Source organism: Primulina tabacum, chromosome 9 (assembly GCF_025594145.1).
Source record: "Primulina tabacum isolate GXHZ01 chromosome 9, ASM2559414v2, whole genome shotgun sequence".
Lineage (NCBI taxonomy): Eukaryota > Viridiplantae > Streptophyta > Magnoliopsida > Lamiales > Gesneriaceae > Primulina > Primulina tabacum.
Genome location: NC_134558.1, coordinates 39,965,120 through 39,992,037, shown reverse-complemented (window position 1 = coordinate 39,992,037; position 26,918 = coordinate 39,965,120). Strand labels below are relative to the sequence as shown.

Sequence of the window (26,918 nt, the reverse complement as noted above, 5' to 3'; positions counted from 1 at the left end):
CTGTCTCATAAAATACGACCCGTGAGACCGTCTCACATAAAATTTTGCCTAAAAATTTTATTCTAACCTTCTATTATGCAGATAATTTAGGTACGTGAATGCTCTAACCACATTCATTCATTTGAAAAGTTAATTAATTAATAGTTGAAGTGAAACCCAACAAAAACTAATACAACATCGGCCTTTTTTGACTGCAACTTCGGCAAAAGAGACAAAATATTGTACTTCCTGCTGAGATAAATATATGGCCCTAATTTGTCCCTACAGTAAATAACTTGGATCCAAATACCGTTGGCTCTTCTTCTTTTTTTTTTTTTTTTAAATAATTGATCCAATTATTTTAAAAAAAAACTAAATTTTATTGTATATAATAATAATAATAGACAATAAAAGCGTTGAAAAACGAAGTCATGCACTTAAATGTTGTGGTCTAATTTTCTACTCGTGGCCTTTACAAGTGACTAGCTTCCTATTTAAGAGTATCATTTGTCACTCTCCAAGAACCTGAACAATATATGCCCAGCTAGCTAGTGAGCAAAAACCAAAAGGGTCAAGTCTTTTTTTCATATATCCCAAAGTATACTAGTTTATGTAATAATTAATTATACAAGGAATATATATTATGCTAAACAGAAGGGAGGCCAAAGTTTCAAGATTTACAGAAGATGAGGCTAACGATCTCATCTCGAAATTACAAACATTGTTGCCCGCGGATTCAAGCTCGAGATGCAGCAAAACAAGGGTAATGTCTATTTCTTCTTCTTTGGTTTTCATTGCTTTGATTTTTCGAAAAATCGATACGATGTCTTTGGTTTGTATGATTATTCTTGTACTAATAATAGATGCCAGCCTCAAAAGTTCTGAAGAAAACATGCAATTACATCAAGAAACTGGAGAAAGAGGTGGACTGTTTAAGTGACAAACTTTCCATGCTTCTGGCTTCTGAAGACATCACGAGCCTTGATGCGAATACTAACCCTACTCCAGCGATAAGGGGGGAAATTGAAAAATAAAACCCTAAAACGGAGGCTAAGACAAATGGATTTTTGAGGATAATGCAGAGGTTTCCTCACGTCTGCCAACGGCACATATGATCAGAGGAGGGCCTATGAATATAGTTTATGAGATTTGATATATTATAAATCATGTATTTTTGGAATAAAATTTTCTATTTTATAAAATTAGTTAGCAGGAGAAAGTATATGCATGTATTTATATGATATATAAATTTCTAGTAATTGGTTATATTTGAGTATTTATATTTATATTTTATGATATGACATATACATTTTTAGTAATATCATTGGTTATATTTGACATCTATCTTGACCAAATTATAACGAGGCAAATATTGAATCTCGAATGTATAAAAAAGTTTCTCTTGGAGACGACCAAAAAAATATATTGTCATTCTTGACAAATTTGAGGAATAAATAAATTTATAGCTCGATGGTTGGATGTACATACTCGAAGCATAATTAAGCAATATGATCATGTATGTATTAATTACATGTAATTCCGGTGAGATGATTTTATGAGTTAATTTTGTGAAACGAATCTCCAACTCGATCTAATTCATGAAAAATATATATTATATTTATACTAAAAGTATTACTTTTGACTTAATCGGTTCGACTCGTCTTACAAGACACCTACTCAATTAATTATCCCTTTATAATGTTGTTAATTAAATCAAATTTGTAGATGAATCCATCACATTATCTCATTCACAATTCCATGTAATATAGATTATGTATATATTATATATTTTTATCTGTTTTTATTGTTGTATATTATATTTATCAATATACATGATTTATTGTCGGTAAGTTGATATTTCAATTATTATCTTTCAGATAATAATTGAAATTTATTAAACGAAGGACCATTCTAGCTAGCTAGATTCGTACTTATCATTAAAAACCTAATTAATGCAATATTTATTTCCTTATTCGTGGAAAACATTGCCCCAAAATTAAATCCATTGATATATATTATTTCTTCACATATTATTTGGGATAAAATTACGCAAATCCGTGCTGTATAAGCCTTATAAAGAAAGTTAGTGGCCAGAGTTATATGCGCAAAGCTCATAACTTATTCAAACTAATTTGAATGGATCGGCAAAAACTTGTATGACACATGTCGTATTTTGTGAGACGGATCTCTTATTTGGGTCATCCATAAAAAATATTACTTTTTATTGTGAATATCGGTAGGGTTTACCCGTCTCACAGATAAAGATTCGTGAGACCGTATCACAAGAGATCTATTCGATAAGTTTTGTTGAGAAATTTGGGCAAAGTGGAATACGTACATAAGTATGAAAAAAAAAACATTTATGGCAGAAAAAAGTGATCTCGAAGAACTTAACTCCCAAAAACTTGCAAACAATACAAAATTTTTATAGTAATATTACAGAAATATTAAAGTAAAATTTAAGGTTGACAATGATAAATATGGTTAAAAAAATCCGGCCGACAATTTTGCAGTTTTTCACGAGATCCGAGTTTGATTTTTCTGCATACGTTGAGACTTTTCAAATAAAATGTCAACCGAAATTAAGACAAAAGTTGCAAGTATTTTATTTAGATCTATCTATACATACTAGTTACTCTACACACGCGATATGTGTACAGTCTTTTTTTTATCATTATCGATGGACTAAAGTGAAATTTGACAAATTATGGAGTGACTAAATTGATAGTTGAATCGTTGAAATAAAAAAAATAAAAATAAAAGTGTTTGTTGAAATTTAAAAAAAACAAACGAAAAACAAAAGTGTAATATTAGTATCATATAAGAGTAAACTTGGAAGAAAAAGTTGGCGTCATTCCTAGGTGGTTATTATATTGTCTTCAACTTTAATAAATTTAGATATCAATCAATCAAAAAAAATTTTTTTTTAAAAAAAGACTAATCCTTCGGCACGATAACATGTCAAATATATATATTAAGAAAAATGATATAGTGAAAGAATGGGTCTATTTTATTTTAACAAATTATAAATGTATGATTTAAAAAAACCTCCAGAGTTGACAATATGAGGCAACCGCGTGGATTCCATCAAATAACCAACCGGGAACAGGTTCGGTCAACGTCTTCCCATATTATTTGTCTGATGTATAAGTAATTGAGGCAGTGTTCATGTATGTACCAATCCGCCATGGCCACTCTTCTCTCTGCATTAGCACTTACAAGCTTTTTGCTAATAACAACGGCTCATGCAGGTGATTGACTCAATTTCAGCATACCATTTTCATTAATTTTTCTGTGGATTGATTATATATATGTATATATATTTACGCAATTCGGCATTTTTTTCATAAAATAAATAAACTATTAGGAAGACGGAGTTCGCAGAAGAATAGTGGGGAAATTTTCAGATTGGGAGTAGTTTCTCATGCAACCAGTACTTACACCGGCAAAACTAACTCAACCGACGGTTGGTGTCGTTATTCTAATTTTGAGTCAAATGGATTTAAGATTCAGTATTACTTAATTTGTGATTTTATTTTATTTTTTGATAAAAAAATTTTTGGTTGAAATAGTTTAAATTAATTTAACTATCTTGATTTCAAATAGAGATTTTAATTGAAACCTTAGGTAACTACATATATCTGTATATTATTTAATATGATGATTATTTTTTGTACTTTAGTGTTGGGATTGGTCTATTTATTCACCCAATATCCGTTGCTGGAGGAAGCTAACGAGGACCCGTGCTTTCCACCAGTGTGGTCATGGATAGAGTGCAATTCCGATCCCCGACCGCGTGTCATAGCGCTGTAAGATCTATTGCAAATTTCATTCTTTTCACGACGAATTTAAGAAAGTTATATATATATATATATATAGACACACACACACACATGACATAAATAAATATGAAACAGGAATCTTGCGAGCAGATTGCTATTTGGGACACTTCCCGACTTCAGTTTTATGGATGCTCTTGAGTCCATGTAAGTAATTATTGTCGAGCTCCCAAAAGTTGGTGAACGTTTGACTAATGTTTAGGAGTTAGATTTTCCCTGCCAACATTTTCTCAGGTGCATATATCGCACATGACTTGTCTAACGTGATTTACCCGACTAGTGTGATTTGCATGTTATTACATTAATTCGAAGGTGTACCCAGAAGGGTAGCGACCGCAGCTTCCTACATCATTAAAAAATAATTATTGTCAAATATTGTTACCAAAATCCATATAATTTAATGGTTACATTTGTTGATTAATTGCAGAGATTTACAGCAAAATAGCCTTTATGGAATCATTCCTTCATTTCTTGGGGACTTCCCAAACCTTCAAAACCTGTGAGTTATGATATATATACCTAGTCATCTCCGAAATTATTATCCCGATCCCATTTTAATTTTCATACTAATTTTCCACATGCATGATTATGAATATTTAATTTGTGTATGGGAATATATAGCTCTTGTATTAGTTATGTACGTCCAATGTTCTGATTGAGAATATCTCGATTCGTCGATCGAATGTGGGTGAGATTGGTCTATTATGATAATTTGTTTACATTATTATTCTCTTTTTAATTATAGGAATTTGGCTAACAATCTATTCACTGGACAAGTTCCTGATTCAATAGCATGCAATAAGAACTTACAATTAAGGTACGTACGTACGCCATCAGAACCTTTTTTTTAGGTGCGTCTCTCTGTGTGTATTTTTGATATGGTAAAATTAGAGATTTTGAATTTACTGGTTCACTATTTTTTCACAAGTAACGTATCGACATAATATATATGTAATGGCAGCCTAGATGGTAACTACGGCTTATACGCATCGAATTCGTGCCCATCGGGCATAAACAAGGCTGTTCCGAAGACAACGACCACCTCACAACCTAATTATTCAGGCGATGGTTATGTATATACACCCACAACGTACGGAAAGAAAAGTAAAACGCCTGTCATAGTGGGGATCGTAGTTTCATTATCGGGTGTCATCGGGATTGCCGTCGGAATTTTCGCTATATTCCGTCACAAGGCCAAGGTTGCAGCTGCCGTTGCTGCTGCCAATGCACAAGGTAACTAGAAACTCGGAATCCAAATCGATTTTTTAATTTTAGACCTTGAAAAACACACAATGATTCATGATAGAAGGGTTTTTATGAATGTTTTCAACACAAAAACTTACGTGAGACGGTCTCAAATGTTAATTTTGTGAGATAGATATTCTATTTAAGTGACCCATGAATAAATATTATTTTTATGCCAAAAATATTGTTTTTTATTGTAAATATGAGCAAGATTGATCCGTCTCACGAAGATCCGTATTACTAAATTTATACATTTTCAGGGGCGAATCACGAACAAAGCAATCCAAAGCTCAATATTCCTATGGAGGAAATGCCAATGAATACACGTCCAACCAATCTAAGCCCATGAGCGGTAGATTTTTATCCTATAACATGTTGGTGCCATATTTTAATTTTGGTTTCAGTTTTATATTAAGGGGTGTTTTAAAGCTTATAAGCTCTCATAATTTATTTGGTAGAAAAAACTTTAATCAACTTATAAGATGCAGAGTAAGTCTTTTATGAGGCGGTCTCACGAATCTTTATTTGTGAGCGGGTCAACCCTACCAATATTCACAATAAAAAGTAATACTCTTAGCATAAAAAGTAATATTTTTTCATGGATGATCCAAATAAGAGATCTGTTTCACAAAATACGGTTCGTGAGACCGTCTCACACAAATTTTTGCCTAAGATGTAAAAATAAGGTGCTTTAAAAAATGTTGGGATACACCACCATCTTTTTAAAAAATATTTTTATTATATTTCACTTCTCCAAAGTATCCTTATATATCTCCTTAAATGTCTATTTTCTTCTTAAATCTGCACTTAATCACTTTGCTTCTTTTTTTTCTTTTTTTTTTATCAAATTTAAAATACTATTTTATTCTATCTTTTTTTAAGATATAAGAAACAAAAAAAATTATTATTTTATTAAGTAAATTATTAACTATATTTTTAAAATCAATAATTTATTTATACACATTAAAAATAATAATAAATACTTTTTCTCCAAAAAAACATAAAATTTTCTAAAAATAAATTTAAAATAGATTAATTTTTTTAAATTATTAAAAATATAAAACTATATATATATATATATATATATAATTAATTAATTACATTAATTCATAATATTATAGATATTGGTAATTTTCACAATAAAACTGTAATGCCCGGTTACTCGTACAAATGATAATAATGCGTTTATGTCATTTATTATGAGTTATTTAGCTCATTATGTTTTACATGTGGATGAGGTATCGATATTGAGATTGAATATAAATTCTAGATTGTCAATAGTGTACTGAGAATGAATATGTGACTAAATAGTCTAAGATGTATAGGTAAAAGTAGTGTAATGGAAGTTGGTAGGAAATGAGATGAAAATATGACAGTTTTTTACGGGTTTTCGCATAATGATTAAAATATTTATCCAAATTATGTGAGGCCACAACCATTAGAAAGCTAAGATATAATGCTACAGCTTTTATGTTTTGGGTTTTGTCCAAATCATTGTGGAAGACAAGCCAAAAGTGCCCCGAAGTGTGTTGTGTGTATCGTCATTCTTCACCGACATATGTTGGGAAAATAAGAATAACTTTTTACTCAAACCTTCAAATGACATGAGGCCGATTGGAGATGCAATCAAAGACATAGGACTACAATTTTTATGTTTACCACTTTTTCAGATTATGAAAGAAAGAAACGGTTTGGAGCGATCTTTGATAAAATAGTGTGCAGGACATAATGCTTGGCGCCCGAGCGGTAAGATATGACTGCCCGAGCGGCAGAAAATGATCGTCCGAGTGCCAATGCATAATATTTTTAGAGTTTGGGCCGAAAGTTCCGCGCCCGAGCGGTAAGAAATCACCGCCCGAGCGCCGCCTTATATATGAAAAGATAACTATCGACTTTTCCAAGATTTCCACCATTTTCAAGCTCTTAACAGCAAATAACTCGAAAGCAATCCAAGAAATCTTCCTCCAAAAGCTCCTTTCGTCCTCTTCTTCATCATTTTGAAGTAAAAATTTAGTTCTCCATCACAAGAACTTCCTAAGGGTGTAAGTTTTCATCTCTTTTAGTTGTTATACATGTAGATGAGGAGTAACTTTCACCTAATATAGACATAGTAACTGAACAATTGGTGTATTTGACAGTATAGGAGCGAGAAACATCGTCTCAAACCAGTGTTCTTACGCTTAGACAGTAAGTTGGCATGTTCTTGATGTAATACATGAATAATATTATGAATTCCAAATGCTTGCAATTGATTATTTTTATATGTACATTGTTAGTATGTTTATTGATGAAAACATAGCACCATATTATATTGTTATGTATTAAATATGAAAAAAACTCACGAATATTGAAGATAGGTGCTATGTCATGAACATGAACATGAACATGAAAGGAAAAAGACTGATTTTTATATGATATAGAGCTTGTTGACATCATAGGTGATTTTAAGTCTACCAAACCTATTGGCCAATATATGTTCATGGGGCATGGGGTTGTCAAAGGTACTCCCTGACGTCCAACACAGTAGTAGCTATATAATAAAGCAAGCACAGTAGAACATGTCAACTAATGAAGCTCAAGTACAAAAATGAACATGAATATATGTTATGATATGACATTGTTTAAAGATTCATTGTTGATCACTACTTGATATGTATGTTTCTTTATATGCATATTGATACGTATAAGTGTCAACTTATTGAGTTTTATAAACTCACGTAGCTCATGTATTACAGGATTAGGTAGCGAAGATACATAGGATGTCGGTTCGTCAATAGATGCTTGTGACGTGTCTTACCTCGACAAGAACCTGAACGTCTTATTGTATAGCTTCCGCATATGTATTTATAGTGAATTTATGTCAGGGTTTGAAACAAGTTGACGACGTTTATGATTATATGTATAACGATACAGTGTACGTTTGAGTATGATATATGTATGTATAGATATTGTTTCTTGGGTGGTTGGCTTATACAAAATACAGGGACATCATGCCAAATTTTTTTATAAACCATCAAATTGATGTCCCATGTTTGAATTGCTTCACAATATAGGTATATCGTTCAAAACCTATTTTGATTATAAGTATTAGTATCATTAATCATGTCAAATATAGAAGAAGGAGGTGACAAAAACTATCTTATAATATCAAACACATTAATATTTTAAGTTGTTTAAAATAAGTTCATTCAAACAATTTAACAATTTATTTTTAAAATAAGACTTTACGGTTTATAAACTCTTGAAATAATTTATAAGATGTAAGAAATTATAAGTTGTTTTAAATAAGTTTAGCCAAAGAACTTCTACGTAACAGGATAATTTCCTAAGTTGTACTATTTATACTTTGAGCTTAGTTAACAAAATTTGGCTGCCATTAATATGGTATTGTATCATGTCTTATCATCATTGAATTTAAAACAAGTGCGACGGATTTTATGCAAACAAGATATTACATAAATATTTTATTTGGGATCGTGTTTATTGTCTTTGGGTTCATCTTCATATCCAAGAAAAACAAGTCTTTTTTAAACAATAAAAAAAGTCAACGTTTATTCTTACATCCTCTCCCATCGTGGAAGATATTATTAAATGAGTATGTTTTTTGTGAGACGGTCTCATTAATTTTTATCTTTGAGACGGGTCAATCCTACCGATATTCACAATAAAAAATAATACTCTTAGCATAAAAATTAATACTTTTTCATGGATGACCAAAATAAGAGATCTGTCTCACAAAATACGGCCCGTGAAACCGTCTCACATAAGTTTTTACTTTATTAAATAAGATGAAATAATTTTAGAATTAAGTTATGATTGGGGCCGGGTTCGCCCAACCTTTTTTTTTTAAATTAGTTTATATTATAAAATTTTATTATTATTTTATTTGGCCTCAAAAAAATAAAAATAGCCTTCAGTGTTTTTATTGTACAAGTTGCAGGTCCTAGAGTCCAGTTAATATAATAATATAGTTTTGCACCAATTCTACAAAACATAATCTTCTGAGTGCCGACTTCAATAATTTTCATATAATATAAGGTCTTCAATTTTTTTTTACATTCTCTCCCTTGTATCTCGCTTACAGGCTACAACTTCCAAATCAAAAAACTAATCCAATTTTAAATTTTTTTGATACATACGGGATCAAAATCGTGATGGTGCAAGATAAAACTTGAAAATGATAGCATTATTTTCTATTAAAATTATAAGTCATATTTAAATAAATAAAATTCTCATTGACATATCTCCGATCCTCACCTCCTCAAGAAAAAAAATTGGATTGCACTTATTTTAAGTTTAACAACACTAAAATATTTTAATAATAATTTGACGTCTTATGTTTCTACGGTTACCACAAAACAATCTTTTTCTGATATGAATATAACTAAAACTATGTATCATAATAAGACGAAAGATGAATTTCTTAACGATCACTGTTTACTTGTTATATTGAGAAGCAGATTGCTAAAAAAATTAAATATATATTCACTTTTAAATGATTTTCGTGATATGCAAGAGACGTTCTAAATTTTAATAGATTCAGGAAGTAATTATGTATTTTGGACTATTTGATGACGAATATTAATGATATATTATTTGATGAAAATATAATATATTTAAACTTTATTGTTATATATATATATATATGATAAATATTTTATTTTTCTCATGTTTGCATGCAATTGACCCCCTTAATATCGATCTAGTCCCGACTCTGTCTCTTTGTGTAATCATGTCATGTAATCGTTACTATACATATAACATTTCTTTTTAGAATTTGTATTGTACAAACATTTAATTAATATTAGGTTAATATATTAGATGAGGACCAAATAACAACTAGACAAATTTTCAAAAAAAATCTACAGATGGAAGAAGTTTATATATAGCACTTCTATATCATCATGAATAAAGAACAAAATCCAAATCCGAGATCCAATATTACCGCTAGATTTTTGTCAGCTACATCCTTCTATATACACATGGCTGTTCGTTTGTGAGATTGAGTTGTTGTCACTCTAATGATGTAACCCAGATATTTCTATGTAAGAACCCAAACAACACATTTTAATAGTTGCGGCACATAGCTAACAACTATGGACTGTGTCCAAAACTGAATCGCCCGATCTTTCCACATCCTCACCATGATGGCTTTCGAACTCAAGATTGGATACAATGCCACAGTCATCTGCTTTTTTGGTGATTTCGAGGGCTATGTTATCTCCCTTCACCGATCCACTTCTCTGCCACGCTGCTAACACACAGAAAAAACAAGGACCTGCCTGCAATAAAGATAGAAACCGAGTTTCTATATCTATTTTCTCCTGGATTCCCTTTCGTTGCCATGATATATATATTAAGGCATTATTTTCTTACAGATTAACATAAACAAAGCATCAAACATCAGTTCACAAATAATATGTTTGATATTCTGAGTTTTGTTTAATAAGATCTGGTGTTCAAATCGTCTTATAAATAAAGCGTATAATTCATTTGGAGTAATATATTTACAGATGACCCATTAACTGCAAATACACCGAATGAATCCAAATAATAATTCTTAAAACTTTATGCTTAGAATTTATAAAGGTATGGACAATTATACATATAGTTCACAAAATGGTAAGGAATTTGTTTTTTCTATTGATTTCTTGTGCAGAAAAATAATTGCTAAAATACGTCTTTTTAAGTAGCAATAATATACAGTAAAAATTGTGACGTATATGATAGATCTATAGTCTTTATATACAGTAGTAATTGTGGAAATACAGCAATGATTGTGCAATTGGGTGAAGGGTTGACCCACTTAAATGCAATTGAAGACATATAGTAGAAATACACATGAAGCCACAATAATATAAATATGTATTTACTCTGAGCCCTAATCAAATTTGGACTTTTACTTTTATATCCCTATACATATTTATGTAGGTTTACGTATTTACAACTGTAAAACTGTATTTTTATTCAATAATAGATGATAGATAAGCTCAATAGCACAGCCCAAAACCAAAAGTCTAGTATGTTAACTTATGTGGATAGCATTTCACTTTTGTAAGCCACTCCACGATTAATCTGAAGCCCTGACATTTACGAGACTGCCAGTTTCTAAGCATCATTTTCCTTCCGTCAGGGCATGAATCACACCATAATGCTTACCAGTAATCTCTGCACGAGCAAACACCGTTCTTGAAAGAGTGATATCGACTCCTATCTCTCAATGCAATCTCCACTTCGTATACTTTAGAAATCAGTTTCATCACAGTGTGACAATCTTTGCATACTCTCAAGTTCTTCACAATTCTCAAGACGCCACACCCTCTCAATCTTGTCATCCCAAAAGCAACAGCCAACTTCTCACTGTGAGTAATAACTGCATTTTCCTTTTCCTCCTCTTCAATATCGTGTAAAAAGTTGACAACATTGGGAATGTAACTTCCCTCTAGTCTTAGTCTTAACATGATCTCTTCTAACTTCTTATGAGCCACCGTTGTTACATCATCCTGCTTGGCACCAGCTACAAAAGTATACACGACCTTCTCAACTTCAATCATACTCCAACCAGGAGTTTTCTTTATTTTTTCTTCAGCCATTGATCTTCTTAGCTTCGCGACATCTGTCCACTGCCCTGCTACTGCATAAATATTAGACAACAATATGTGATCACCAGAGTTTTCAGGGTCCAACTCCGACAGCCTTTTTTTGACCTCCTCTGCCAAATTGACATTATCATGAAAACTACATGCACCAAGAAGTGTCCGCCAAATAATGGCACTGGGTGGAATTGGCATCTCAGATACAAAGTTATAAGCTTTCACCAGTTGACCGGCCCGACCATATAAATCAACCATGCATCCGTAATGTTCGATTGTAGGCTTAATCCTATACACATTGGTCATTTTATCAAAAATTTTGCAGCCCTGTTCCACTAAACCGGCATGACTACATGCATAAAGAATCACAATAAATGCAATTCCATCTGGTTTGATCCCAGATGCCTCCATTTGATTAAAAAGATTAAGTGCCTCTTCACCATGCCCTTGAATTGCAAGACCTATTATCATCGAGGTCCAGGTGACAATACTCCTTTCACCGGGCATCCTCTTGAAGACTAGACGAGCCATATCAATGCTCCCACACTTCGAATAAGTATCTATTAGTGCATTATTTACCGTTGTAATCCAAACAAAGCCTGCTTTCTCAATGAAACCGTGTAATATCTTTGCGAATTCAAGCGCTCCCGCTTGTGCACAAGCAGATAAAGCTCCTGTCAAACTCACCTCGTTAGGCCTCAACCCCACCTTCTGCAATTCCTTGAAATATCTAAATGCTTCATCAAAACAACCGTTTTGAGCAAACCCCACTATCATTGTATTCCAAGAAACATCATCCTTTATTGGCGTGTCCACAAATAACTTCCGTGCCAAATCCAACTCCCCCATTTTTGCATATGCAGCGAGCATCAAATTATAAGAAGCCGAGTTTCGTAACGGCGTCAAATTAAACAATCTCTCTGCGCCTCTTACATCACCGCACCTAAAGAAAGCTGTCAAAATGGCATTCCATGACACAACGTTTGGGTCAGCAATTTCATCGAACACTTTGTTTGAAAACAAAATACACCCACATTCTGCATACAAACTGATCAATGTAGTTGCCACAAAGAGATGGGTATTGATCCCACGTTTCATAGACTGGCAATGGAGCTGAATCCCTGAACGAAAACACCGCATGTTTGCCGCAGCTTTGAGAGTGAAAGCAAAGGAGAAGCTGTCAGGAGGGTTTCCCAAATTCTTCAGCATGAGAATGAATGTAAAGATCGAATTTTTAGGAAACTCTGAATCAGAAAAACCACGAATGAGGGTGTTGTACATGAACACATCGGGGTTCGCGGCATGGAGAAGGAGGTGGCGAGAATAGTCCAATGCGGCAGAAAGGTTGACCGAGCAGTGGAGTATGAATTTTCCGGTTATAAAGGGGTCGGAATCCATCCCGATTTTCACGGTGCGGGCGTGTAATTGTTGGAGAGATTTGAGGGTCTTGCAGCAATTCAGCAGCGAGACACAAATTTGTTCTGCACTGTTCATCACAACCTCGTCACCCAGGTTTTCGTAAGACTGTTCGAGGTAACCACTCTGCTAATATGTTACTCGTTAAATTCTTCCAAAGATGATTACTTTTGCTTATTGTACCTTTCAACATTTCATATATAACGCTTCTCCGTGAATTAACTAAAATTTCTCTATAACAAAGATACAGTCTTCAAAACTTTTCGCTTTTCTCAAGCAAATCGGCCACTTCTTGGCCATCCCTTTCTACGTGTATATGAAATCGAAGAAACAAGAAGCGTAGGGCAGGAGCACAAACAAGGTGGAAAGGATGAATATTGGACCCCTCAATACATATAGAATGAATCTACCGTGTCGAAGCTTTTCCTTTTTAAAAATCTTTCAGCTGGCGTGGCCGCCTCTCTATCTCTCCTTCCACGTATTTCGTCTACCATTTTTCAATTCTGTCATCCTCAAACATTTGATTGTCACCATTGATTCACAGATCTTAACGGCTTCGATCGACCGCAGTTTAGTACTCATCATCATCGATACAAAAAGCTCCATTAAAATATCGCTGTGTTTTCACTGTTATTTATTCCAGGCTTCAGAGAACACACGCACTAGCCTTCTCTCTCAACCCGCTGAAGAGAAAGAATTGGCTGAATCTGATCTGGATGATGTATTGGAGATAGTCATACACAAGCCAAGCGGAATGGCTGCTTACGAACTTGAGATGAATCAGTGACGTGGGATTTTGGGGACAATATTTTTCTATTTACCGAACTTATTACAAGTGGAATTCAAGGATTGAAATCATTAAACGTGAAAAAGCCTCTTGGTTTTCATTTTCGGGTCTCAAGATTGGGAGATTTATGAGCTTTTATCCTTGGGGGGTTTCTGAGCGAGCATAGGATCTGCGTAATGGGATATTTTTGCGAATGAAACTCGATTCTAAATTAAAGGAGGGATTTTTTGGAGTGTAACCTGTTAATTTCTTGGTGGCTTGGTGATGGAATATCTTTATTATTGAATTTTGGGTTTTTCTTTTGTAACTATATTCGATCATTGATGGAGAATAGCGAGATAGGGAAGAGCGGGGATGGGTTCTTTGATAGGAGTAAAGTGAGGATTTTGCTATGCGACAATGACGAGAAAAGTGCAGGGGTGGTTCTTACTCTTTTGTGTAATTGTTCTTATCAAGGTATTGTTTTCATTTTTTCGTTACATGTATTTTTTTTATATTTCTTTATATGTACTTGAAATTTATCAATCTCTTGATTTATGTATTGAGATATTTTTACGTGATTTTTAACTTGTTATAGAATCTAGAACCTCTGCTTGATCAAATAATTGATTGCTTCCTTTAGAAGAACTCTTTCATTTTTTGGGAGTTCTTCCTGCATCATTTCTGATATTTGGGTTTATTTAAATCTAAAAGTTCATGGCCGTTGTTTTTCAGTGACTTCTGTAAGGTCGCCCAGACAGGTAATTGATGCATTGAATGCGGAGGGGCCTGAGATAGATATAATTCTTTCTGAAGTCGGCCTTCCTATGACCAAAGGATTCAAAATGTTAAAACACATCATGAGGGACAGAGGGTTGCGTCGTATCCCTGTTATCAGTAAGTATAATTATTGCTTACGTTGTTCCATTTGTCTAAAAATTTGAAGATTCTCACAAGATTGTAATTCTTTATTGACTTTCTAGTGATGTCAACTCAAGATGAGGTCCCCATTGTTGTCAAGTGCCTAAAATTTGGAGCAGCTGACTATCTTATAAAGCCATTGCGCATCAATGAGCTGTTGAATTTGTGGACTCATTTGTGGAGAAGAAGGCGAATGGCATGTCCCTTGTATTTATGTCATCACTAGTTTCAGTGCAATACATGTTTTTGGTTTAATTGTTGGGATATGTTCCTTTGAGTAGCCTGGATAGCTCTCTATATTTTTAATATTTGAGAGAGAGAGAGAGAGGTATGTACGCGCAAAGAGCAATGCAAAAAACCAGACAACTTAAATGTGATCTTGTGATAGAACACATATAATGTTAGTTTGTCACTTCTTTTGAGTGCATGAAGTTGTATTATTTTCTTATCCAGAGACTATCTTCAAGCAAAGCTTTCACATGGCCCATTTATAGATTCTATCTATAGTGCGTAATTTATGTGGCGAAGTTTTATTATTGATCTGGAATGAGTGCTATAACTTTCTACTTAAGCTTCATGTAACTAATTCTTCGTCTACTTGTTTTTGCATCAACAGCTTGGACTAGCAGAGAAGAATATCTTAAATTATGATACGGATCTAGTTGTATCAGACCCAAGTGATGGTAACACCAACGGCACTACTTTATTTTCGGATGACACGGATGACAAGGCTCGTACGAGTACCAACCCAGAAACTTGTGCTTCAACACATCAGGAAGGCAGGGTCAGTGTCATCAGGAGGACTATGTTTTAACACATTAAATTAATATGGATGCAAAGAAATCGGTAGTGGTAACTGTAGAGTGATGAAAACATGGACCAATATTGAGAAAAAAGCAAGCCGTGGGAAAATTCATAAAATAAAAAACTGGGAGTCGCAACTGAAACTCTAGGGCCTGAGAAATTCTGCCAGCTAAACTTCTCAGGCAAGAAACTAATTCTACACTCAGGTGCTATATTCCAGCATGTAGCCAAATACTCTATGTTTCTTTTGGAACTTAGAACTTCTCAACTGGTCTTAGGGAGACAAATCTTATCATTACAAAATCTCCATGACATTTATTTGTTGTTGAGACAATATCCAGTAATAATTGAGAGTTACTTCCCTGCTGATTTGGTGTTTTTTAACTAACCTTTGTTTCATTGTCAGTTGTTGTGTCTCATCTGTATATTCAGACCAATATCAACACTGCTATTGCTCCAATGGAAACCGTGACTAGAGCCCCTACGGAGTGTCAGCCAGATGTGCCAGGAATAAGTGACAGAAGAAGAGGTGAACGATTTACTTGATTTATACAAATGCTGACTAATTTGAAGTTAAAACTGTTCACAATAGTGTTTTAAAAGTGTTAAACACGCTTAATTATTTACGTAAGGTGTCTGTTGACATTGGAAGCAGAATCTGGAACTCTGGAACCGTGTCCCAGAACTTCATTACCAATATTTTGTTAATATTAACATTTACAACATCTATTCAGAAATGTGTGGAATTTTTTTGCTGAACATGCGACAATGCTTTTAAACAATGAAATTAGATGTTCATGCTGACTCTACAAAAATTCAACAGCAAATCTTGGAAAACAGTTTATTCAATTTTCTTTTCTCCCATATGGCGGTGCACATTTGATCATGCGCTTGAATATTTTCCAGGACAAGTTGTGTTACTTCCAAAGAAAAATGAACTTAAGATAGGCGGGTCTTCAGCCTTTTTCACCTATGTCAAATCATGCACGCCCAATAGCAACATCCAGGTGTCTTCTTCTGCCAATGAGATTTCATCTGAGCATGTGAAGATTGTAGAGAAGCTTACGATATTGGGTGATGAAGTCCAAAGACATGATGCCCGAAATCCCCTGGAGAACTGTTCACGAGGAGATGGGGATCCTGTTATTTCACTTGATGCTTCCCAACCAAACTCACAGGAAGAGTTTGCTAAGGCGGATATACATTCGGAGAATGACAATTCCAATGATTTCCCTGGTTGTCAAGAACATACGGCTGCCTATCCTTTCTACATTTCTGGGGTGATGAATCAAACCACGATGCCACCAGGATCTAGCTATCACAAAAACCTAGCAGATGTTCATAACCAAGCTAATTCAACCATATTGTCCAACTACAATCATATTCCTCAATGCACTGCTCACATCCCCGGGATGCCATCTTATCCTTTTTATCCATTTATGTGCCTACAACCTGGTCAAATTCCAGTACGATGGTCAGCACATGAAAATAATGCCTCCAATGAAGGAAAGCTGCACAAAGTTGATCGTAGGCAGACAGCGTTGATGAAATTCAGGCAGAAACGCAAGGAGAGATGTTTTGACTAGAGGATCAGGTATGTCAATCGAAAAAAACTTGCGGAACGTAGACCTCGTGTAAGGGGCCAATTTGTGAGTAAAGTGAATGAAGTTAACGTGGATCTTAATGGACAACCTCCTTCAACAGAAGATGATCAAGAAGAAGAGGAAGAATCTGATGAGGAAGATCAAAATGCCGGTATGGGTCTTTCACCCTAGGAAGTTGCTTCAGTATTCCCCTAATAAACTTCAAGTCATGGAGATTATAACTCTGATGTTATCTTCCTACTGTCATTATAGATTAAGCGTTCAACTCAATGACTTCTTGCTTAACAAATTTACTAGTAACGCAGGTCGATAGCATATGATCTCCATAATGTTCTTCAGTTGGATGTCATGATAAATGCTTCAGGATTTTCAAATGGTACTGACTTTATGCTACCGTAAGGTGGAATCTTTCCCTAAGTTTTAACTGTGATTCGATGGTTTTTGATACATTCATTCGGATACGGATTGAAGAGATCAAATCTTGTATTGACATTTTATTGACGGCCTGATGATACATATATCTATTTTCGGGTATCAAAATTTGGCTGCATTTTCAGTATGGATTAATTTTTTTATTTTTTGTATCCTTTTTGATGTCTCGAGTGGCTAGTCTTGTCTTTCCTAAGCTGATTCATATCACAAGAAAGCCTCCACTCAACAAATCAAATTAAGTCCAATAAATTCGAAATTGTGAGTTCATCGTGAACTTTAATATATTTATTTATTCAAATTTAATAGAAAAATCAACCTAACTTTCTCGAGTCAAAATTCAATCTTACATTTGATTGTAGGAATCTAGTTAAAATTCAACTAAACAAAAATTACCTGTTAATTTTTCGAATTTTAAATAAAATTTTAGCCGACTGGTGTCACAAATTTTAGGTGCATGTATTCCGATCCATTCTTCAAATCACAAGAGATGGACTCCTATTCGGCAATTGTACTACATTTTCAAATGTTGTACTAAAATAAAATTTTAAATTTCGAAATCCACTAAAAATTGAATAAAAAATAATAATTTTAAAGGAACATTGACATTTTCGAGAACGGATATATATATATGTATATGTATATAATCTGATATGTTGAAATTCAACGTGATGGACAATGCGAAAAAATAGCTATTTATTTAAATTTTAGTTTTGAAAATTCTTTGTTTATATTGATGAAGAAAACTTATTAGAATCCAAAACTATTTGTCTGTTACATCAAACGTTAATAATTTAATAGTCGAGTTGGAGCATCGATTAGCATGCAAGAATTGAAGACATAAAGTGCTTTGTAAGGATGTGGTTGTTGTGTTGTGTGTTCCTTGGTATTTGACGGACGAGGATTTCATCGACTGATTTGTTACGCAAACGATTGTAATCTACTAATGCGGAATTTCTAAGGGATCCAACTCACACTTTATATTCACATATATGTATAATGTATACAGTACAAGCATAAAAAAACAAAAAAATTTATGACAACTATTATTTATTACAATGACAAAAACTTACGTGAAACGATTTCACGGGTCGTATTTTGTGAGACGATATCTTATTTGGGTCATCCATAAAAAAATATTATTTTTTATGCTAAAAGTATTATTTTTTATTGTGAATATCGGTAGAGCTGACCAATCGTCTCACAAGAGACATACTCTAGTATATGATACTAGAATATCGAGATTTGTACAGTCTTTTCCATTCAAAATTTGACTCATTTTTTACAAAATATTAAAGATATGTATAATGATATTATTCATATAAATTATTACATCTTTCATCGTTTCATCAATAAACTAAATCATCTCAATCTGAGAAAAAATTTATCCCACAAAATTGGGGTTATTCGGATCACTCGATCGATACAATTTTGAGAATAGTAATAGCCAACAAGAATTTCAAGAAAAATCTTCTCTTGGTTCAGAATAAAATATGCGGGCTTTTGTTTGTTGAGAACGAAAGCTCTTCGAAAATGCCAAATTCAGTAATAAAATCAATACGCATAAATTATATCTACATGTTATATATAGATATATGTGTGTTTGTATTTACACATGCGGAGAGAGAAAGTAGACGAAGTAAGGAGGACTTATGGGTGGGGGGGACTGGGGAGGAACACGTAGACGAACAGAGTCCAAGTATGTGACGAAGGATACAGCAACAAACACGATGCTGCTACCTCTCGCCCACGGCTGAACGATGACGTTTCTTCTGCTCCCATTTGCCCAAAAGACTCATTTTTATTATCATAACTATCCATGAAAGGATAGTCGCACTACACTGTTACTCCGTCATATTGCCTGAAATAACGATTTTTTCCCCTTTATTCGGTCCCTTTCGCATCGTTTTTTGCTGGAATGTCAAGCAGCGGTGGCGGTGGCGACTCATCTGCTGCCTCCGTTTTCAGTTTGGAAGGGATAGATGATGTCCAGGATTTTCCATATGTGAGTGCTGTATCTTCCTTTTTGTTGTGTGTTTACCGTACTTATGCATCGTACGATTATGGTGTGGGTGGTTTTTATGCAGGTGAATGAAGGAGAAGGACCATCAATGTCATGGGAGAGGTACAGTCATCTCAATGATCTCATGCACACTGGGAACAAGGCTTTTCGAGAGAATCGATTGGATCAGGTTAGTTTCCCCACCTTTCTATTTTTGCAGAGGTCGGTGTGGAGCATATAGGAGCACATGTGTGTTTATTCAAGGTAGAGGTGTGTGTTTGTTAGAGTGATCGTTGATTTAAACATCTATTTTGGCTAGTCGTTTTTGTTTCCATGTTTTGTCAGCTATGGGAATATAAATTCACCTGAATTTGGAGGAAGTCAAAAGTTTATTGATTCTTTTATTCATGAAAAATATGGCTGCGAAACACATTTCAACATTATGGTTGGCTATTTCTATTTTGGCAGTGTATATTGATTATATTCGCGGGTGTATTTGTGCCAACCAGAATTGATATTGCATCTTCTTGTGATTGAATAACAAATGAAAGGAGCTATTTATTTGATGGGTAGTGTGCAATGTGCATGTCTCATAGTTTATTTTCAAAATTAAATAATCACTCTTGTCTTTATGGCTTTTCTACCGAAGCCATACGAGATGAGCTATGTGCAAATAGTTTATCAAAAATATAAATTTATTTGATATATATGTCATGGAGCTTCCATTTAATGCATTTTATCTAATTATTCTTGTTATAATATGCCATTAGATGTGTGTGACTGGTTCATGCTTGTAATGTATTTGGTAAACCATGACAAAGCTGACGACTTAGCCTACAATCCCAAATCCCAATGCAATTGATAAAACACGGCAAAGTTGAACTATTCATGACAATACATAATTAGCATTGCTTGCAATTACTATGTTATATATTTTGAATGAAAGAAAAACAAATTCAGGTTATTGCATGTGATGTGATGTATGCTGATAGAAGCACTTCTATACCTTGTCAAATATTGCTAATTTTCTTCTGACTTCCAAATGAGATTCCTGGCGAGCATTTGGTTTGGTATTAATTTAAATGAAAAAAAAATATCTTGCATTACACATTTTGTAAGTGTTTTTTGATTGATTATGTTTTAATCAGGCGATTGAGTTTTACTCAAGATCTAACAACATTAAACCTGATGATCCTGTTATTCTTGGGAACCGATGTGCTGCATATCTTCGGTAAATATCACCAAAAAATATGGTTTTTTTATTGAACTTTATCATCCCCTTTATCTGAACTTCATTGCTAGTTAATAATGATTGTTTCCTGTTGCATGGTTTTCTAACCTTTAATTCCTTCCAGGATTTGTCAATTCCTTAAACACAGGCCTCCATCTGCATCTGAATATAGACCATTAAGTGGGTTGGATCCAACCACTCATGCTGGGGTATTCCCATATCTTAATCTTATTCCCACATTGCCTGCCTGATTGTTTTCCAAATTATAGATCTCAAATAATCATGTGCTTGGTTTCAGCTTGCCCTGAAGGATGCGGATAAGGTGATGAGTCTGCAACTTAATTTTGTGACATCCTACATTCTCAAGGCAAATGCACTCATCCTGGTAAGCATGACATTTTGTGCACTGTGTTGGATTGAAATGACAGAAAACATAATTTTCCTGGAGGATATCTTTATATAATTCCTTATGAATTATTCTCAACCGGTCTTGTTTGAATTTTCTACATTGCATTATCTTGCATTTATTGTGTGTTATAATGGCCAGTTGGAAAGGTATGAGCTCGCTCAGGAAGTTATATATTATGGCCTTCAAATTGATCCTCATAGGTAATACGTTCTCAAAAGTTGAATCTGAATCAAATTTCTGGTTGAATCGACAGATTTAAAGTTCTGGTTGAACATTTTAAATACTTCGTTCCAAATAAAATTGTTGTAACCAATCAAATATTCCATCGTCCAGTAATCCTCTTCTGAATTTGGAGAGATCAACAGCCAATACATTACTGAGGAGAAGCCATGCAAAACCACATCGTACTGATGATTATGATTGCACAGTTTGCTTGAGATTACTGTATGAACCTGTTACAACTCCCTGTGGACACTCTTTTTGTCGTTCTTGCCTGTTTCAATCCATGGACAGAGGTAGATTTGCTGGTTATTTCTTTCTTTGCTTTCCGCTCTCTAATTTGTATTTATCTTGTCAATAATCCCCGTTTTATTCAGTATTTGGTTAAAAATTTCAGGTAACCGATGCCCAATCTGCCGCACTGTTTTGTTTATAAGTCCCAGAACATGTGCAGTCAGGTTAATTTCTCACTTCTTAACATGGTGACCATTTCATCCGCTCTGGCAATAGACATTACACTCCAGATGATTACTATCAGTGATACATTTCTCAAAACAGACAAGTTTTCATGCTGTATTTTTATTAAAAAATTGCTAAGTTTCACGGAAGAGACTTTCATATGGTGATTTCCATTTAAGTGTTAAGGTTTGTACATGGCCTTCCTTGTTTACAGCAGTTTCATATGCTTTTAGATGTTACGTACGAAGCTGTGTCATGGAAAACGTTAATCTTATACTAAGATTATCACTCAGCAAATAATAGATTTCGATGCACATGGAAAAATAATTCAGCAATTAACTGGCTACTTTTCAGTGTCACATTGAACAACGTTATACAGAAAAACTTTCCCGAAGAATATGCTGAAAGGAGGTCGGAACATGCCATTTTGATAAACCCTGGTGTTGATTTGCTTCCTCTTTTTGTCATGGACGTCATACTACCATGCCAAAATTTTCAGCTTAACATATTTGAACCTCGTTATAGGCTTATGGTAAGTTGATCAAAGTAGTTTACTTTCTGTGGTAAATTGATTTCTTAAAAGGATTGAAGATAGTGAAAAACCTCTACCTGAATTCAAGTCTTGAAGATGTTACATGTATAAATTATTTTCATAAGCTTGCCATATCAAAATTGTGGTACAGACGTTAGATAGTATTTCTTCTTTTTAACTGTAATATGTTCATTGATTTTGTATGCCATGCCCTCATAGCCCCCCCCCTCCCCCTCCCCCACAACACACACACACACACAATGCAAGCCACTCTGAGACCTACTTTTACTGACCTGCTTAATTTACTTACGTAATTTATTATTTAATGTAAAAGGTAGATGATAATCATATCTAAATAATTGGTACAGGATTAGTGGACAAAATATGGCAGCCGTCAACTTTTCTTATAGAAAATAGCTCCGTTGTTATAAATTTGTATAAGGCAGCAATGGATGAGGCACAACTGTTTTAAAGATTATCACTTAATTTGAAAAGAAAAGACTGCATAGAAGTACTAGATGACCTTTGTGTACCATGGTACATGTGCGATTGTTTTATTATTATTTTTTTTTGTAATTATTCCTACTTGTGGGCACGACTTATGCAATCTCCAAAATAGCTAATGAATAAATGAGTTTATATGTGGTTTGCAGTGTTATTATTACTTTCAAATGCTGAATCCTTGTCTACAAAATGGAAGTTGGAAGTTGAACATATTTATTTAGCTTTTGTTGAAAATAGCATGCCACTACTTGGAATAGAACATCATTATCTACTGCTGCATCCCTAGGATTTTGTTTCTATCAATTTTAGAGTAGAATGCTGTTTGAACTCGTAACCACTCTATCCTGTGAACAGCCCACTTTGATATTTGACATAAAATGCAATATGGTCACATCTGTCCCCGTTCACAGAGTTAGTGATGTAAGATGCCATTAAAAAATTTCACTAGTCACTGATATGTTCATGGTTGGACCCTTTTAGGTTGGCCATTCTAACTGCTTATTGTATTATAGACCCAGTTTAGTCATTATTTTTATGTTGTTTTCCATGACTGGATGATTTGAACTTTCAGCCTAATTGTTTTGAAACAGGTGAGAAGGATAATGGAAGGAAGTCGTCGGATGGGAATGATAATTATTTAACTAAAATTCGTCTGTTGTTTTTATTTGACTGATTGATTCTTCTTGGTTGTAAACTTTCTTGCTTCCATTTGGGCAAATCATCTGTTGATGTAGGTCATTACAGACTCAACTACAGGTTTAATAGCTGATCATGCATGTGAGGTGGAGATTACAGAGTAAGTGATTGGTCTATGTTGAATACTACTACATTGATGGGTGCTTTATAGAACACTATAAATACTTTATGGATTGGTTTTACTGGCACTTCAGGCGCATAGATGATGATCACGTTTCCTTCTTAATGCAGTTGTGAGCCACTCCCTGATGGACGTTTCTTTTTAGAGGTAAATATATTAGCTTTACGCCTATGAATTTAGTTGTATTGTATGTTTGCTATGGTTTCGACTTACAAAGAAAGTTAATAATAGATCTTATCGTAATTTTGACATTATTTACTTTTTTGTTTCACGTGCCTGGACTCTACTTTGTCATCATTTGGATTTGATTGTTGTTTTATTATGGATTTTTATTAATGTTCAAACATCTTGAGTGTTAGAACAACAGTCGTACGAGATATTGTGACTAATGTGTTTTAGTTCAACCAGCCATGGGCCATTATGGATCTTCGACCATATTGTTTAGCCATTGTCGACTGGAGCATTTGACTTGTAAGCGAATCTAAAGATGAAAGTCCCTGAAATTCATTTTTAAGCCAATCACATCAGTCACATTGAAATTTAGTCGTGCATTAGAGAGGTCTCTGGCCCCGTAAAGATTTAATATACTTCTGTTGAGAATTATGTTGGGATAATATTCATCTAGGAAAAATAATAAATGTCCCTTACATGTTTGTTGGGTTCAAGGATAAAGTACGTGGGAAAAATAATTTTTTCATCTCTTTTTTGTTTTTTATTTTAGTCTAACTGATTATTGGATGCAGGTCGAAAGTCGTAGGAGATGCCGGATTGTAAGATGTTGGGATCAAGATGGGTAAACTTCTGTTTTCTGTATGGTGCCTGAATTGTTGATATGTCCACGACTAAAATTGTTGATTTATTATCTCATTTTATCATTCTACATGAAGGTACCGTGTTTCTGAAGTTGAATGGGTGCAGGATAATATTCCGCTGGAGGGAACAGCAGAGAGACATTCCGTAAGTGCTACATTTGACAGTAAGACATTCAGTGAACATTCCGTCCTGGGCTTCTCCCTAGTGAAAAGTACCATGAAGTTCTAAAGTCAGAGAGGTCAATGAGTGTCTTACTGTACTAGATTGATATCATGAAATATTGTAGTTTACTTCCACATATGGATATTCGGAAAAGCGCCGAGAGTACAATGGGAAACTGGCATCGGTATCCTGTATGTTATTAATGGACTGTCCAATATCTCATTGTACTTCTGATTGTACCATCTGCCTCTTTTTCGAGTTCATTGTATCTTGTGTTTAGAAATTTTAAATATAGCTTCCCTTGCATATGATAGATGAAGAACCCCTGAAAGACTTAACTTGCATATTGTTTTGGTTTGTTTGACTCAACTTTTATTCTTACAGTATCTGGAGCTGACACAAAATGCAGCAGTGTTTGCTCGCCGGTGGATGAAGGATGCACAAGATGCGGCTCAGGGAGGTCATTATCAGCCAATCTCTCATTTGTGAAATGATACTTTTCAGATTCTTTTAGATTTCTTTATGAGTGTTTACTTACAGATAGGATAAGGCTTGCAGAGCTTTTTAAAGCCGAAGGTTTAATGCCCTCAACACATGATCCTGAGCGCTTTAGTTTTTGGGTATTGATACGAATTAGTGTGTATTTTTTTTCATCATGATATAACATTTGTAGCTTGTTGCTGATGCATTCCATGAACGCAGCTTGCGACTTTAACAAATCGGAGACCATCAGAAAAATTGAAGCTCCTTCGCATGAGAGATACAAAGGAGGTAATGCTCCTCATTTTTTATATCTTTGATAGTAGCATGCTCTTTTGCTGGTGGCAGGTTGCCTGCACTTGGATATGGAAATTGTTGATGATGTCTTCCACAATTTATACTATGTGGCCATGTTGTCATAACTGTGTGGTTTTTAAGTAAAATAGCTAGGAAATTTGCACTAGAGTTGTTCTCCGTACGTTAGTGCTCAAACATTACAAGAGATTTGCTTCTCAAATGTGGAAATGATTCTAGTCAACTTTCTATCTTTCTGGGTGTATGCTCGAAAATTATTTTTATCTGTATTCTGAAGTATAATACCCTGCTAGTCTTATGCATGTTTGCTGAAACGTGGTTAAAAATGTTTCAAGACAAATTTTGATTTTATATTATTTGGTCTACAGCAAATTAAACGAGGTCCAATGCTTGAATTATAATCCAAGCATTTGTTGAAAAAATCTCGGTAATTAACTTCTAATAGTGGATTCAATGAGTCAGTTTTAATCTCGACATAATTGCTTATTAGTTTAAAATATTTTGAAGCTGGTACAAAAAAATCCAAGTTTGAGTTCAAACATGGAAATATAAGTAGTACTGGGTTTGATTCTGTTCATTTGTACTTAGGTGGGCACTGGAATGTGCACCAGCTCTTTCTTGTTGAACTAAACCATGCGAAATGTTAATGTGTGTGTGTGTTGAAGCATGCACTGTGCAGCTTTCGTAATTTTTTCTAGTTTTGTTGCAGAGAATTAGGCGGGGACTTCTGTATATGAAGGCAGAAGAGCAAGGATGTCGGTTGCAGTAGAAGAATACTGGTGAATTCATGTGTTATTTATTGTTCTTTTGACTATTCATTAACATGCATTTGTTTATTTTCAGGCTAGATATATTCTTTCGTCATATATATGTTATACAAGTGGAACTTCCCACTTCCAAATTTTGAGGAACAAGTAGAATTAATTACGTACATATTATCATTTATCTCATAATTCTCGTTGTAAACAAAACATGGAATCAGATTCAGTAAATTATAGACGGTAACTACTTTTATGTTAACTCTTCTATTATGATTTAATGCGTTGTCTTTTATTGTTTTGAGAGTTTATAAGCTTTCACATGCTTTATTGCATCCTGTAGTTAGAATTTGGGCTTTAATTTTGTCATTGGGATGGAAATTTCTTGCTTCGTGAAATATATTTTTATTTTTTCCTGATACAATTGAGATTTATTGTGGAAACCCGAAATAGAGAATCTTCGAGTTGAGCCGTTACTCGAGCATCAACCAGTTTGTGGTAGTACCATTTTAAGCTTGTTTGGTGATCTTAAAAGTTCAATTATTTTTAATTATAATTTGGGGTTTGTCGCGAAGTGCGTCTAGTTATCCCCCTTTATTGTTGTGGTAATTATTGAAACCC

At 34.1% G+C, this 26,918-nt stretch overlaps 4 protein-coding genes and 1 long non-coding RNA gene across 7 annotated transcripts; 4 read left to right on the top strand and 1 right to left on the bottom strand.

Annotated features, from left to right (window-relative positions):
• The first annotated feature begins 519 nt into the window (after positions 1-519).
• LOC142556755 (uncharacterized) lies at positions 520-1,181 on the top strand. The gene is made up of 2 exons (XR_012822676.1): positions 520-742; positions 843-1,181. It is a non-coding gene; the product is annotated as an uncharacterized LOC142556755 (long non-coding RNA).
• A 1,863-nt stretch (positions 1,182-3,044) lies between these two features.
• Positions 3,045-7,868, top strand: LOC142556754 (uncharacterized). Of its 3 annotated transcripts, none has more exons than XM_075668240.1 (9): positions 3,045-3,230; positions 3,347-3,445; positions 3,662-3,788; positions 3,897-3,965; positions 4,246-4,317; positions 4,564-4,635; positions 4,780-5,051; positions 5,324-5,441; positions 7,805-7,868. In XM_075668240.1, the coding sequence occupies exons 1-8, from the start codon at positions 3,152-3,154 to the stop codon at positions 5,410-5,412; spliced, it is 879 nt and encodes a 292-aa protein (XP_075524355.1). In that variant the 5' UTR covers positions 3,045-3,151; the 3' UTR covers positions 5,413-5,441; positions 7,805-7,868. The 3 variants fall into 3 exon arrangements, with proteins under 3 accessions (XP_075524355.1, XP_075524356.1, XP_075524354.1); XM_075668241.1 differs by having other exon boundaries at positions 5,324-5,415; positions 7,799-7,859; XM_075668239.1 differs by lacking the exon at positions 7,805-7,868 and having other exon boundaries at positions 5,324-5,454.
• Positions 7,869-10,803: 2,935 nt separating this feature from the next.
• Positions 10,804-13,165, bottom strand: LOC142556149 (pentatricopeptide repeat-containing protein At1g74630). The gene has a single exon (XM_075667443.1). The coding sequence runs from the start codon at positions 13,148-13,150 to the stop codon at positions 11,219-11,221; it is 1,932 nt and encodes a 643-aa protein (XP_075523558.1). The 5' UTR covers positions 13,151-13,165; the 3' UTR covers positions 10,804-11,218.
• Positions 13,166-13,336: 171 nt separating this feature from the next.
• Positions 13,337-17,665, top strand: LOC142556150 (two-component response regulator-like APRR1). The gene is made up of 6 exons (XM_075667444.1): positions 13,337-14,315; positions 14,574-14,735; positions 14,822-14,955; positions 15,376-15,543; positions 15,996-16,092; positions 16,470-17,665. The coding sequence occupies exons 1-6, from the start codon at positions 14,183-14,185 to the stop codon at positions 17,147-17,149; spliced, it is 1,374 nt and encodes a 457-aa protein (XP_075523559.1). The 5' UTR covers positions 13,337-14,182; the 3' UTR covers positions 17,150-17,665.
• Positions 17,666-19,205: 1,540 nt separating this feature from the next.
• LOC142556148 (uncharacterized) lies at positions 19,206-26,562 on the top strand. The gene is made up of 18 exons (XM_075667442.1): positions 19,206-19,601; positions 19,684-19,788; positions 20,747-20,829; positions 20,954-21,038; positions 21,128-21,214; positions 21,377-21,438; positions 21,572-21,753; positions 21,855-21,915; positions 22,271-22,448; positions 23,543-23,581; positions 23,687-23,748; positions 23,880-23,916; positions 24,513-24,562; positions 24,657-24,726; positions 25,129-25,204; positions 25,285-25,364; positions 25,447-25,515; positions 26,249-26,562. The coding sequence occupies exons 1-18, from the start codon at positions 19,515-19,517 to the stop codon at positions 26,306-26,308; spliced, it is 1,473 nt and encodes a 490-aa protein (XP_075523557.1). The 5' UTR covers positions 19,206-19,514; the 3' UTR covers positions 26,309-26,562.
• Positions 26,563-26,918: the final 356 nt, after the last annotated feature.